An 11961-nucleotide genomic window follows, 5' to 3' on the forward strand; every position below is an offset into this window, starting at 1 on the left:
TACATGTTGTTGTCGCAGGAGGGCGAGGCGTGCGACGGCGCCGCGGAGCACGTCGCCCCGCCCACCATGGCCGACGTTATACGGTGAGTCACTCCCCCTCACTATCTATCTACCCCAAGTAAAATTACATTTTAAAATTTTGAAAGCACTTACCACAAACTCTGTGTAGGGTTTGTTAAGTTGACTTTGTATTTGTCAGGGAGCGGAAGAAGAAGGCGGGCGGCGCGGCGCTGGGCACGCTACGGAGGCGCCTGGTGGCAGCGGCCCGCCGCCCGAGGGACTCCCGACCTGACAGAGGTGAACTAGCATAGAGAAAACTTGCATTATTTCATGTGACACTTGAAATTCTCAAGTCTATGGCATGTCACGGGACGTGGTTGCAGGTTGCGAGCACGCGCGCTTCATCAGGTCAGTGGTGAGCTCGTGGCGGCTGGCGGAGGTGTTCGTGCTGTGCGAGCAGCTGGAGGCGGGCGCCGCGCTGCGCGACCTCGTCACCCAGGCGGAGCTGGCCCGCGAGCCCGCGCCCGCGCTGCACCAGGACCTCGCGCAGGCCTACAGGGACAGGTACGACCTCGTCATACATGTGGAGTTTGATCGCTAGTAAAAGAAATTTCCACGATGGTTTGTGATGTCATGTCTTCTCGTCAGATGGGTGTGCGATGTAGAGCTGGTGGGAGCGGGATGGTCTGTGTCCGCGCATCGCGCCATACTCGCCGCCAGGTGCTCGTACTTCAGGGAGCTGCTGCAGCGGTATCCCGGGTGAGTGACAATATGTTTACAAGTTGTATATGTAGAAATGCTGATCATATCAATATGTGTGTGTGTGTGTGGTGCAGGGCGTGTCGCGTGCCGCTGGAGGGCGTGGCGGCGGGGTTGTGTCGCGAGGAGGTGGAGGCGGGCGTGGCGGCGCTGTACGCGGGCAGCAGCTGCGCACGACGACCTCCCTGCGACCTTTGCAATAGTACGTACATCATTGTACTTTCCTTTCCCATACTTTTTTTCCTTTTGCTAAGGGAAATAGATTTGATAGAGAAGGGGACATAAGAATGGGAAATATTCTCTACTATGTGTATGTGATATAAAATTTGTTTGAATTACGACAAGTAAATATAAAGTAATGCATTTGTCATGTATCAGAGTGGGACCGCGGCAAGGAGTCCGAGCTGGACATCATCAGCGGAGAGAACACGGCATGTGAGTGCTCTTTGTATTACTATGTGTCTGTGGTCTTATAAATACTGTATAATGTGTGTGTGTATGTATGTGTGCGTGTGTGTGTGTACAGCTCGCGGGGGGTGTGCGTGCGGGGGTCGCGGGCGGGGGGGACGCGGCGAGGCGCGACTGCTGCGCCGCCTGGCGGACCTGCTCGGCTTCTCCCTCGACACCCTGCACCGGGACATGAAGTACCTGCTCGACTCGGGTCAGTCACCTCCACCTCCTCCACCCCCACTTCCACCTCCACCTCCACCAATGCGGACATTGAGTGACGTAACATTAGTGCGTGGTGCAGGCGAGCAGTCGGACAGCCGGCTGGTGTTCCGGCTGGAGGGCGGGGGCGCGGCGTACGGTTTCCGCGCAGCACTCGAGCTGCCCTGCCACCGCGTGGTGCTCGCCGCCAGGTCGCGCTTCTTCAGGTAACACATGCACACAACAACACAACATCTCCAATACAAAATGTACAGTCGGGGATCCGCGGTATCTCACCAACTGAATAATTGTCTTGTTCCTCTTAACGATATAAACTACGCTTCTTCTTACTTATTAGGTAGCAATAAATTAACGTAAAAGACGTGATAATAATAAAAAGCAATTCCTACTGACCTTCTTTATTGCATTTAAAACCTTTTGTTTTTTCTGCATCGTCTCAATGTGTACTAAAACGTTCAAGCGACTTGACAGGAGCGTGCTGTCGCGCGGTATAAGCGGCGGGTGTTGCGGGGGCGTGCCGGGGGGCGGGGCGTGCGGCGGTGTGGGCGGTGCGGGGGGCGGGGCGGGCGCGGTGTGCGCGGACGAGCGCGTGTTGCCGCGCAGGTTCGCACGCGCACTGTTACACGCCGCGTACACAGACCAGGTATACTGTTCATACTTGTTTTTCTATTCTTTCTATATCTTTTGTGAGCTTTGTGATATGAAAGTATAGCTAATCTTACTTCTTACTCATATTATAAATGCGGATGTATGGATGGAGGGATGTTTCGCACTGGAAAAACACAAAGGTTACTTATTAAATTTGTTTTTGTAATGTCACCCGGCTGGAGTCGCGTGCGGCAGCTAGTATTAACATATTTTTTAATTATCATGTCTTATATTGATTATGTATGAATTTGCAGGTGGATTTAGGTTTGATCGGCAGAAACTCCCCCTCACCCGCCTCCACAGGCAGCGCCTCCAGTGCACCCACTGTGAGTATACCAACTCCACACTTTGTACACCTCCCCACACCCCCCCACCCCCCACCCCCACCATTACACAGAGTATAGATTCGTACACAAGGCAACGTAAATCGTCGACACACGACATCTTGAAAATTGCTCATCTCATGACGATCTTGACAAACATGTGAGCGATTGTCTTTAACCATAACAGAATAGTCGGCGACACCGCTGTACGATATCGCATTGCGTAAGTCGCTAAGCGACTAAAATAGCCTCGTGTACGGATGTCATTAATGTACACTAAGTGCGACACTTAATGTATTTATATTTGCAGGCGTGGTCGGGCGTGTCGCGCACTTCTCCGCGACCAAACAACACGACCACATTAGATGATGCCTTTCAGCTTTATGAGATAGCTAGGTATTGTTAATGTTATATATATATATATGTGTGTACTGCTGAACTGTTGTTTGTGTGATGTGACGTGATGTGACGTGATGTGACGTGTTCAGGTTCCTGGAGATGCCGATAGTGGTGCAGGGTTGCGAGGACGCGATCGTGGAGGCGCTGTCGGCGGACACGTTGCCGCACGTGCTGCGCTGGGCGGCCGCACCGCACGCCTCCCAGTGGGTGCACAGGTCTGTACGCGACTACACTTGTGAGTGACGGTGCGCAAGGTGCGCAAGGTGCGCAACGTGCGCAACGTGCGCAACTTGCGCAACGCGTGTAACGTGCGCAACGTGCGGTGCAGACAGGCGATGCGGTACCTGCGCGACGAGTTCCCGGCGATAATGTGGCAGGCGTCGTCAGCGCGGCTGCCGCGCAGTGCCGTGGCGGAGGCGCTCGGCTCCCCCTTCCTGCAGGCGAGCGAGGCGCAGGCGTTGCGCGCGCTGCTGCGCTGGGCGGAGCGCGCCGCCGCACCCAAACACGCACAACACGACAACAGAGGTAACTATGAACTTCATGTTCCGCACTCCATACTCCGCCGTCACGCTAAAACTCTGGGGAAGTTTTAAAACAAACTTATATAAACGATTAAACACTCACATATATACGTCCGGTGGCGGTACCGACTAGTTCCGAGCTGATCGGGGGCCCTTCATCAGGATGAGTGGGACTGGTATTATTTTGCGTTCAAGCCTCGCCCTCAGCTCACTAGTCGATGCCGACACCGGACGAATATACGTGAGTTATTATAAATAATAAGCTGGTCACATAGCAACTATGTGTGATCTCCCTCTCTCTCTCTCACATATATATATATATGTATGTATGTATACGTCAGAGCCGAACGTGATCTGGCACACGGCGCACTCGGTGTCGCGACGCGGGGCGCGGCGCAGGGAGAGCGGGGAGCAGGCGGTGCGCGACCTCCTCGCCGCGCTCCTCCCCCTCGTGCGCCTCGAGCATCTGCCCCCGGACTGCGACCTGCTGCACCAGGTCACCACCACCATCACAACCTCCACCTCGCATATCTCCAGCATCACGATGTTCTCCTTCAACGTACACAGGATATGCAGATTACAAATCAAGTTTTCAACTGAGTTACTGATGCTCGAAGATATTTTATATGGGAAATTTTATAAGAACACTTTATCAGTATAGCAATAACTGTAAAGTAGTATTGTTAATATTGAGATACAAAATGCAGGCGGTGCGGCGCGGCGCTGTGGCGCAGCCCCCGGCGCAGATGGTGGAGGGAGGGGGCGGGGCGGAGGCGTGGCTCGGCCGCGGCGCGAGCAGACCGCCGCGCTGCTTCATACCTTACCTTGATGAAATTAAAGTTAGCGCAGCGCATACATCTCTCTTACACAACACTATCTGGACTATCCATGCACCTCATGCACCTCATGCACCTCGTGCACCTCATGCACCAGCACAGGATATATCTTCTCACATACATACATATATATAAACTTTCACATTTATTAATAAGTAAATCATAAAGATAAAGAGTATAGTGTTTTTCAAATATCTTAACGTTTGACCTTGAAACTGTGTACCTTTATAATGTACTGAACAAAGATGACATGAGCAGGCGCTGCTGGAGGACCAGGCGGTGCCGGAGGCGGAGGTGTCGCGAGTGCGGCGCGCGCGCTTCCTGCACCGCATACCCGACACACTATACATGGTACGTACATATTCATATGTGCTGCCTACCTTTCATCGAAGGAGAAAACGCACTGAAATAAAATATTTCCCCTTACCTGTCCTGTCCTCCATCAAATTTACTTTACCTAACTTTATAAGAAAGGAATAACAAAGGAAAGAAAACTAAAATTAGGTCTTCGGAATGGACAAAGTTATATGTTAAAAAGCTGTAACCTTTAACTCCGTTCGGGCTAAATAAAAAAAACTTAATAAGTAGTTTATGTGATTCGTACAGACTATGTTCTACATCGATGACAAATTTAATCAAGATCAGTTTTGGAGATATCTTCTAATTTGTGCTTGCAGGTTGCGGCAGCACGCAGCGGCGCCAGTTCTGCGAGCGGCGGTGTGGGCGGGGCCGGCGGAGGTGTGGGCGGGGCGGAGGCGGCGTGCGTGTCACCGCGCGTGTTGGCAGCGCTGCGGGCGCGCGTGCGCGAGCTGCGTGCCGCGCCCCCCGCACAGCGCGCGCTGCTGCTGCACGCCACCGACACCAAGCAGGTCCATCACCAGGTAACCATATCACATCACAACATCTATATATATCTATACATATCAAGAAATAATAAATATATGAGATATAAGAAAGCTGTGATACAACAGATAGCGCTGCGTGCTGTGCGCGAGATGTCTTTGCCGGACACGTGCGCAGATCTCCTCACTGACCTCGACGACAACTCCGACAACTCCGACAAGTATGTACACATTACATTCATTGTTGACTATTTATAAATATTTTTTTAATAATTGAACTCTGGCTATGACGTCATCAAATTATGTTTTTTTGTTAGATATCAAAGTTTTTTACTCTCTGACGCTCTCTCTTTGTTACGCGGTCTCATTCTCTCCCTTATGTTATCGTGTTAGACGGTAATGCTTTATTATAAAATATATATTAATCATATAACCTCGGGTTTCTGAGACCAATGTATTTGTATAAAATATATCGTCATCCCTCTCTTTCATCTTTAATGTTTTAAACGGAGATTTTGGTTTCGGAATCACACAGTATGTGTTTTCATCCATAAAAAGTTGGGTAATAAATTTAAAGGAATATTTGTGTACCAGGGAGTGTGGAGGCAGCAGTTTGTGTGTGGAGGAGGAGTGGGCGTGCGGCTCTGAGGCGGGGGCGTGGCCGCGACAAGCNNNAGCCCCGCCCCGCCTGCCTGACGTGCCGGACCTGCCTGATGTGGATGATTGCTGCAGGTTATACAACTTTTATATGATTTTTTATTTTTATTTAAGTAAATATAATGTTCCTATTAGAAAAGTAGATTAAATTAATGAGTAAAAATGTTATTTTATCTTTATAAAGCCTGTTAATGTATGAAATTGGTGTTTTAATGTGTTAAAAATGAAATCGATCGCAGCGCCACCTACAATATCTATTATTAAAGTGAAAAAAGGTAAATTTGAAGTGATATATTACAAAGCGTGCAATTTGTATCAGGTCGGGCTCAGGGTCCCTGAGGTCGGGCAACTCGCGCGCTGCTGCTGTCTTCCTGCAAGCGGGTAACATGTTTTCCCTTTCTTTATCCCGACTCGAAGGACCATGTGTGCATTTTTACTTAGAGAAGTATTTTGTTCGTGATTTTCAGAGCGCGAGTCCAGCACTTGCAGACGAGAACTGCCGCCGCGGCCAGACACACACAGGTATGTCTGTCTGTCTGTCCGGCTGTCTGTATACTGTAATATACATTTTTTGTCATTTATAGTAATTACAGTTTCTACCCAAGTCAATCGGATTTTTTTGTGTTAACTCGGTTTTTTGGTCTTGAATTCGCCGAAATGGCGAAATGACTGCTATATTCGACCCTTCCATCAAATCCCCTTTCCTCCTCCTCCTCCTATCCTTTTTTTTATAAGAAAAGGGTAGGTAGGGATAGAGGAGTAAAATGTGTTGTCATTTGAGGTATCTCTTCTTTGTGGTCGTGGTACAGATGTTGTTGCTTTCTACCACTTTTTAATTATAACGTATGTATGTATGTATGTACAGATCAGTGCGCGGACGTCTCTCTGCGTGCGTGCCGGATGTGGCGATGGCGCCCAACGCCAACACGCACCTGCTCACCGCGCGCGACTACATGTACGCCGGCAACGCGCACGCCCCGCCCACACACCTCGCCCCGCCCTCCGCACCCGCACCCGCACCCGGCCCCGCCCCACTGCCCGCACCCGCACCAGCGCCGGCACCAGCACCAGCACCGGTACATCATATGAGGCATACAGGTATGCCTTTTGTTATTACCTAATCCTTAATAATGATGTATACTGCGAAAGTTTGTATGGATGTATGTTAGAATATATCTCCAGAACTGCTGCAAGGAACTTGATTTGGTGACACAGATGTAGAACATAGCCTGCAACAACACGAAGGCTATGAATAAAGGGTTTTATAAATCTGCCTGGACGGAATTTCGTGCGATACCTAGTAAATATTTATGGCGTTTTAAAACTTGGACAGTTGATAAATGATATTGTCAAAGTCTAAACTCTGTATCAGACAGTTAATGCTATCTATTTAGACTTTTTACTTATTTATTGACATATTTCAGAGTACGGCGGAGGTCTGCAGCTGGACCTGGGAGACGGAGCTACACACACGCCCAGACCTGGTCAGTTACACTCACATATTCATTCAATTGTACTGTCTGTGTAAAAACTCCAACTGCACTGAACTATTGTGTGTTAATAAATTATAATATATATAATAGTAATATAATGCGAGATGATGAGATGGGTTAGTGTAGTGGTGATGTGGGCGTGTCGTTGTGCCGCCCCGCCCCGCCCCGCCCACCTGCGTGTGAGACTGAGCGATGACTTGAATGTGCAGGATCACGTGCTCAGCGCGCAGCAGCACATGCAGCAGCACACAGCGCACACACCGCACACACCACCCGGCACAGAGACAACAATCAGGTATCATCATCATCATCACGCGAATGTTTATATATATATATATATATTCGTTAGAAGATATCTTCAAAACTGCTGCATGAAACATCTTAAATAAATTTAACATAGATGTAGAACATAGTTTGGAGGAACAAATAAGCTACTTATATGGCTTTTTTTAATTCTGTTCAGACGGAGTCGCGGGCGACAGCTAGTTACACAATGATCCTAATTTTCTTCACACACTTTTCTTATAAAAAATGGAAAAAAGAAGTAGATTTTACAGAGGATGGGATTCAAAGGAAGAGAAATATTCTCTTTCTGTATGATCTTCCATGTATTAAACGCTTTTATAATGATAGATGTCTATTGGTAGCGGTCGCTTCGCCATTTCGGCGAATTCAAATGTTCACTTGGTTGCTACTTTATGATATACTAGCTGTCGGCCGTGACTCCATCCACTGGGAAATAAAACTTAGCAGCCTGTGTTCTATATGTATGACTTTGAGCGTGATCCATGTCTTTTATACATCCATACATTTGTATTTATAATATTAGTAATATAAAAAAGTGCGAATAACAGAATGTATTGTTTAGGCGCTGTCGTGTGTGAGAACTCGCAATGATGATGAGGAACTCCGAGCCGCCATTGAACTCTCTGTTATACGAGGTCAGTTATGTTTTATGTCTGCCTCTGCTGCCCTACCCCGACTTCTGCATGAAGTAGTACTAGTCTTTCAATTGTATTTAATAACAGCTATTGTTATTTGGCACCCTTCATGTCATATTTATTTATATCAAAAAAATCACTCTGTTAAATACAAATTTCCAACCCCACTTTCAACCCTTACAACCCCTTTTTCGCAATAAAAAGTAGCCCATGTCCTTTCTCAGGCTCTACACTATCTTTGTACCAAATTACATTTAAATAAGTGTTATAGTTTTAACGTAAAATGGAGACATACAGACAGAGTTACTTTTGCATTTATAATATGAGTAATGATGTATGAAAGTGTATGTATGTATGTATGTATGATTGTTTCCAGCTTACTCGTCGCTTGCGGGCGCGAGTGCGGCGCGCAACAGACATTATGCAGATCTGTTGCCTCCTGGTGAGTGCGCGCTCCCCTCTACACACACCCCCACCCCCACCCCCACCACACCACACACACACAAACTGCCCATAGATATCTGCTATTCCTACCTTACATCAAAAGAGTAGGGGAGTTATGTGTCCCCTCCTCTGTCAATTGATGGTTGACAACGCATTTATAAATATAGATGTCTATGGGTAACGGTCATGATATTTTACACGGTAGCTTGATATTTAAAAAAGTGACAATGTTTGTACATCAACATTTTAATATTGATGTGAGAAAGTGGTAAAGCGTTAATATTTGTGTACAGACTTTGGAGGTGTTCGGAGTCGCGCCACACCCAGCCCGTCGTCACTGAGCGCCGGTAGTGTGGGCAACGTGGGCAATATGGGTAGCGTGGGCAGTATGAGTGGAGTGGGGGGAGTGGGCGTGGGCGTGGGCATGCCGGGCGCGGCGCTGGCACGCAGGCGCATCGACAGACTGACACCCCCACCAAGACTCTCCGGTAAGTTTGCATTTGCCCGCTGTGACTATACTAACTCAGGGCAGGCTCCGCTGCAGCTGATGATGATGAGATGTCATCACAATGTTTTATACCACCAAGATATTTATATTAATAATTAAAAAACTGATCTAAGAAGAAGTTCTCAAAGTTTTTTCATGTATTTTTTAATTTCTTTGTTTCGAATTTTCTGAGTAAAATTTGCTGTAAGTTTTTGCAGTAGTCGCCATTCCGGCGATAACAATGGTCGTTTCAAATATATAAAAAGATGTGATGCATAATTAATTATATGTACGCAGCGAGTCAAGGTGTGGGCGTGGGCGTGGGCGCGGTGGGCGGTGCGCTGGGCGCGGAGTGTGGGCGCGTGGGCGGGAGCCGCAGCGGCACGCCCTCGCCGCGCACCTTGCCCACAGACTCCCTCTACCGCCCGCGAGACAGGGACAGGGACAGAGACAGAGAGAGGGACTATAGGTAACTATCATATTAACTACATATATACTTTTTTAAATCTTATTTTTTATTGATTTATTGTTTTTTTTATATAATTTTCTCTTAATTATTAAAGTTTTCAAAAACCGTTTAAAATATTGAACAGTCGTAAATTGTGTGTATAAGTGACAGACAGATAGATGTCGTTGTCATTCAAATTGCATCTAAAAATTATTTTGAAATATATAAGATAAGGTTTAATTTAGTTTTAAAAAGCTGTTACATTTGACTACTTGTGATTTAAATGTCTTCTATGAAAGGACTAAACACAAGTATTTGAGCAATGTAAACTCATGTCACAGCTTTCAATTGAACTAATTGAGTTAATTTATTATTCATAATGTAATATAAAACTTTATTTAATTTGCAGATAGAGTCGCGTGTCGCGTGTCGCTGTGAGGTCGAGCTGCAGCTCATCACACATTGTAACATTGTCTATGTAAATCTTGTTCATTGAGATGATCTCACCGGTCACTGGGGGGCAGGGGGGGGGGACAGGGGAGGGGACGCGGAGAGGGGAGGACACCTCAGTCTGTACAGCACTTGATAGGTTGATAGACAATACCCTCAAGTCTATGTGTTGCCGCAAGCGCAGTTGTTACTTGGTAACTGAGACAAAGCCAAAGTGTAAATCTAAATTCGCCAAAATGCCGAGCTAACGTTTGACCAAATTCACCTTGACAAGAAGTGGAAAGGGGAAGAAAACAAACATCAGTCCAATAAATGAACGACTGCGGAAGAACCAGAAGAACCTTAGAATCAGTATTACAATCAAATATGTTTATACTCGCTAAGGATGGCCCTTAGTGTAGATTAAATACTCAAACTACACAAAGGGTAACTTAAAATACAGCTAAGTAAAACGCAACTGTCAAGTGAGTAGCTAGTGATCTCCTCTCCGCGTCACAAAAGACAAGTATTTGGGCACAAATTGTTTTTTTTTATGTTGATAAATTCCCCCCCTCCCCTCCCCCGCCCCCCGCGCAGACCGCTATATGTATATATTGATATATAAATATATATAAAGCGCTGAGTTTGTACATAAGACGTACCTGCGCCCGCACTCCGCCACACTCGCACACTGCATTCTACACATTGTCGAACAGGAGGATACGATTCGCCGAAATGGCGAACATTGTATACACAAGTCCATACACATACGCATTAAGATGCGCTGCCTAATCTTAATAGACGGAGGAGATACACAGAAAGATAATATGCATCTCTTCCATCAAATTCACTTCCCCTACCCTTCCCATACTTATAAGAACAATGTGGGAAAGGAAAGAGATGTAAATTAGTCAGAAATACACATTCATCAGACTGTAGATGGAATTACTTTCATTTGAAACATCTTATGTTTTTATTTACTAATACTAATGTTTTGTCTCTTTCCTACTTGTGTATACATATAGTGTTATCTCTTTCATATCTTGCCATACATAATGATAACGATTAAATTGTAACAATACAGTACAAGCAGGATTAACAATAATCCAAGTGTTCAGGATATTCTTCTCATTTATAGATATATCTTATTATTCAGATATGATTGAAATGTTTATGTATTATCTTGCCATTTATAAAATAAATTAAACAATACTATAAATATGAATATAAGTGTAAATAAAAGTGTTTCAAGCAGTGTGTGAAGCGGTGTGTGAAGTGGTGTGTGAAGCGGAGTGTGCAGCGCTGTGAGGGTCAGGTAAGACTGAACGCTTTCTCTGTATTATATTTATATGTGACAACTTTGTTATATCTCTCTTGTGTTTATATATACACAAATACACTGATATATTTAAATTACAATCACCACTTAATATCACGACTGCCCTGAGACAAGCTGAAGACATGACGGTATGGAGGCAGCTGGTCGACATGGACATTGAAGCGTACCAGGACAAGCACGACCTTCAGTAATGATGAATACGAAGAAGAAAAAAAGGAAAATTGTTTATTATTGACTTCAATGTAATCGGTCAATTCAAACGTAATCACCGATTTTTTTTTGTATTTTGGTTTCTAATTTTACTAAAGTATTAAAATTATTATAAATAATTATTTTTAATTCAAATAATAAAAAAACACCAGGATTCTTGTACCTTGTGTGATACGAGATATAACAAAGTTGTGTCACATGTCACTTAGTTAAGTTATAAAAGTTAAGTATAAGTAAGTAAGTTGTCGGCCGACCATCGCCTTCACGACAATTCTATTTTAAAATATACATTTTTGTTTTACATTTAAACATAAACAGATCTCTGATTTTATTAAAACAATTTTAATAACAAACAGTTTTGTTAATTTTGTATTCTGTTCTGTTTCTTCAATCAATAAAATGTCTTTGTTTCAAGATAAAAATGTTAAAATACGTTGCTTTTGTCTTAATATGAGGTAATTAATCTAAATCGAGTGTATTTTATTCTTTTAAATTATCTTTTATTTAATTCAAACT

The 11961-nt window shown here is 45.2% G+C and overlaps 1 protein-coding gene across 1 annotated transcript in view; it reads left to right on the forward strand.

Moving 5' to 3' along the window:
• Positions 1–8640, forward strand: part of LOC106125970 (BTB/POZ domain-containing protein 7) — a 12191-nt gene extending 3551 nt beyond the window's left edge. The window contains exons 5-28 of the mRNA XM_013323384.1: positions 384–564; positions 649–759; positions 837–961; positions 1138–1194; positions 1286–1420; positions 1511–1634; positions 1900–2071; positions 2331–2402; positions 2710–2795; positions 2888–3013; positions 3127–3323; positions 3661–3815; positions 4027–4158; positions 4414–4506; positions 4833–5036; positions 5127–5218; positions 5592–5729; positions 5974–6035; positions 6122–6176; positions 6520–6752; positions 7079–7138; positions 7357–7442; positions 8016–8088; positions 8465–8640. Of these exons, the coding sequence (XP_013178838.1) occupies positions 384–564; positions 649–759; positions 837–961; positions 1138–1194; positions 1286–1420; positions 1511–1634; positions 1900–2071; positions 2331–2402; positions 2710–2795; positions 2888–3013; positions 3127–3323; positions 3661–3815; positions 4027–4158; positions 4414–4506; positions 4833–5036; positions 5127–5218; positions 5592–5729; positions 5974–6035; positions 6122–6176; positions 6520–6752; positions 7079–7138; positions 7357–7442; positions 8016–8088; positions 8465–8640 (2945 nt within the window). The remainder of the gene's footprint in view (positions 1–383; positions 565–648; positions 760–836; positions 962–1137; positions 1195–1285; positions 1421–1510; positions 1635–1899; positions 2072–2330; positions 2403–2709; positions 2796–2887; positions 3014–3126; positions 3324–3660; positions 3816–4026; positions 4159–4413; positions 4507–4832; positions 5037–5126; positions 5219–5591; positions 5730–5973; positions 6036–6121; positions 6177–6519; positions 6753–7078; positions 7139–7356; positions 7443–8015; positions 8089–8464) is intronic.
• Positions 8641–11961: the final 3321 nt, after the last annotated feature.

This window comes from Papilio xuthus, unplaced genomic scaffold (assembly GCF_000836235.2).
Source record: "Papilio xuthus unplaced genomic scaffold, Pxut_1.1 DF825355.1, whole genome shotgun sequence".
NCBI classification, from domain to species: Eukaryota; Metazoa; Arthropoda; class Insecta; order Lepidoptera; family Papilionidae; genus Papilio; species Papilio xuthus.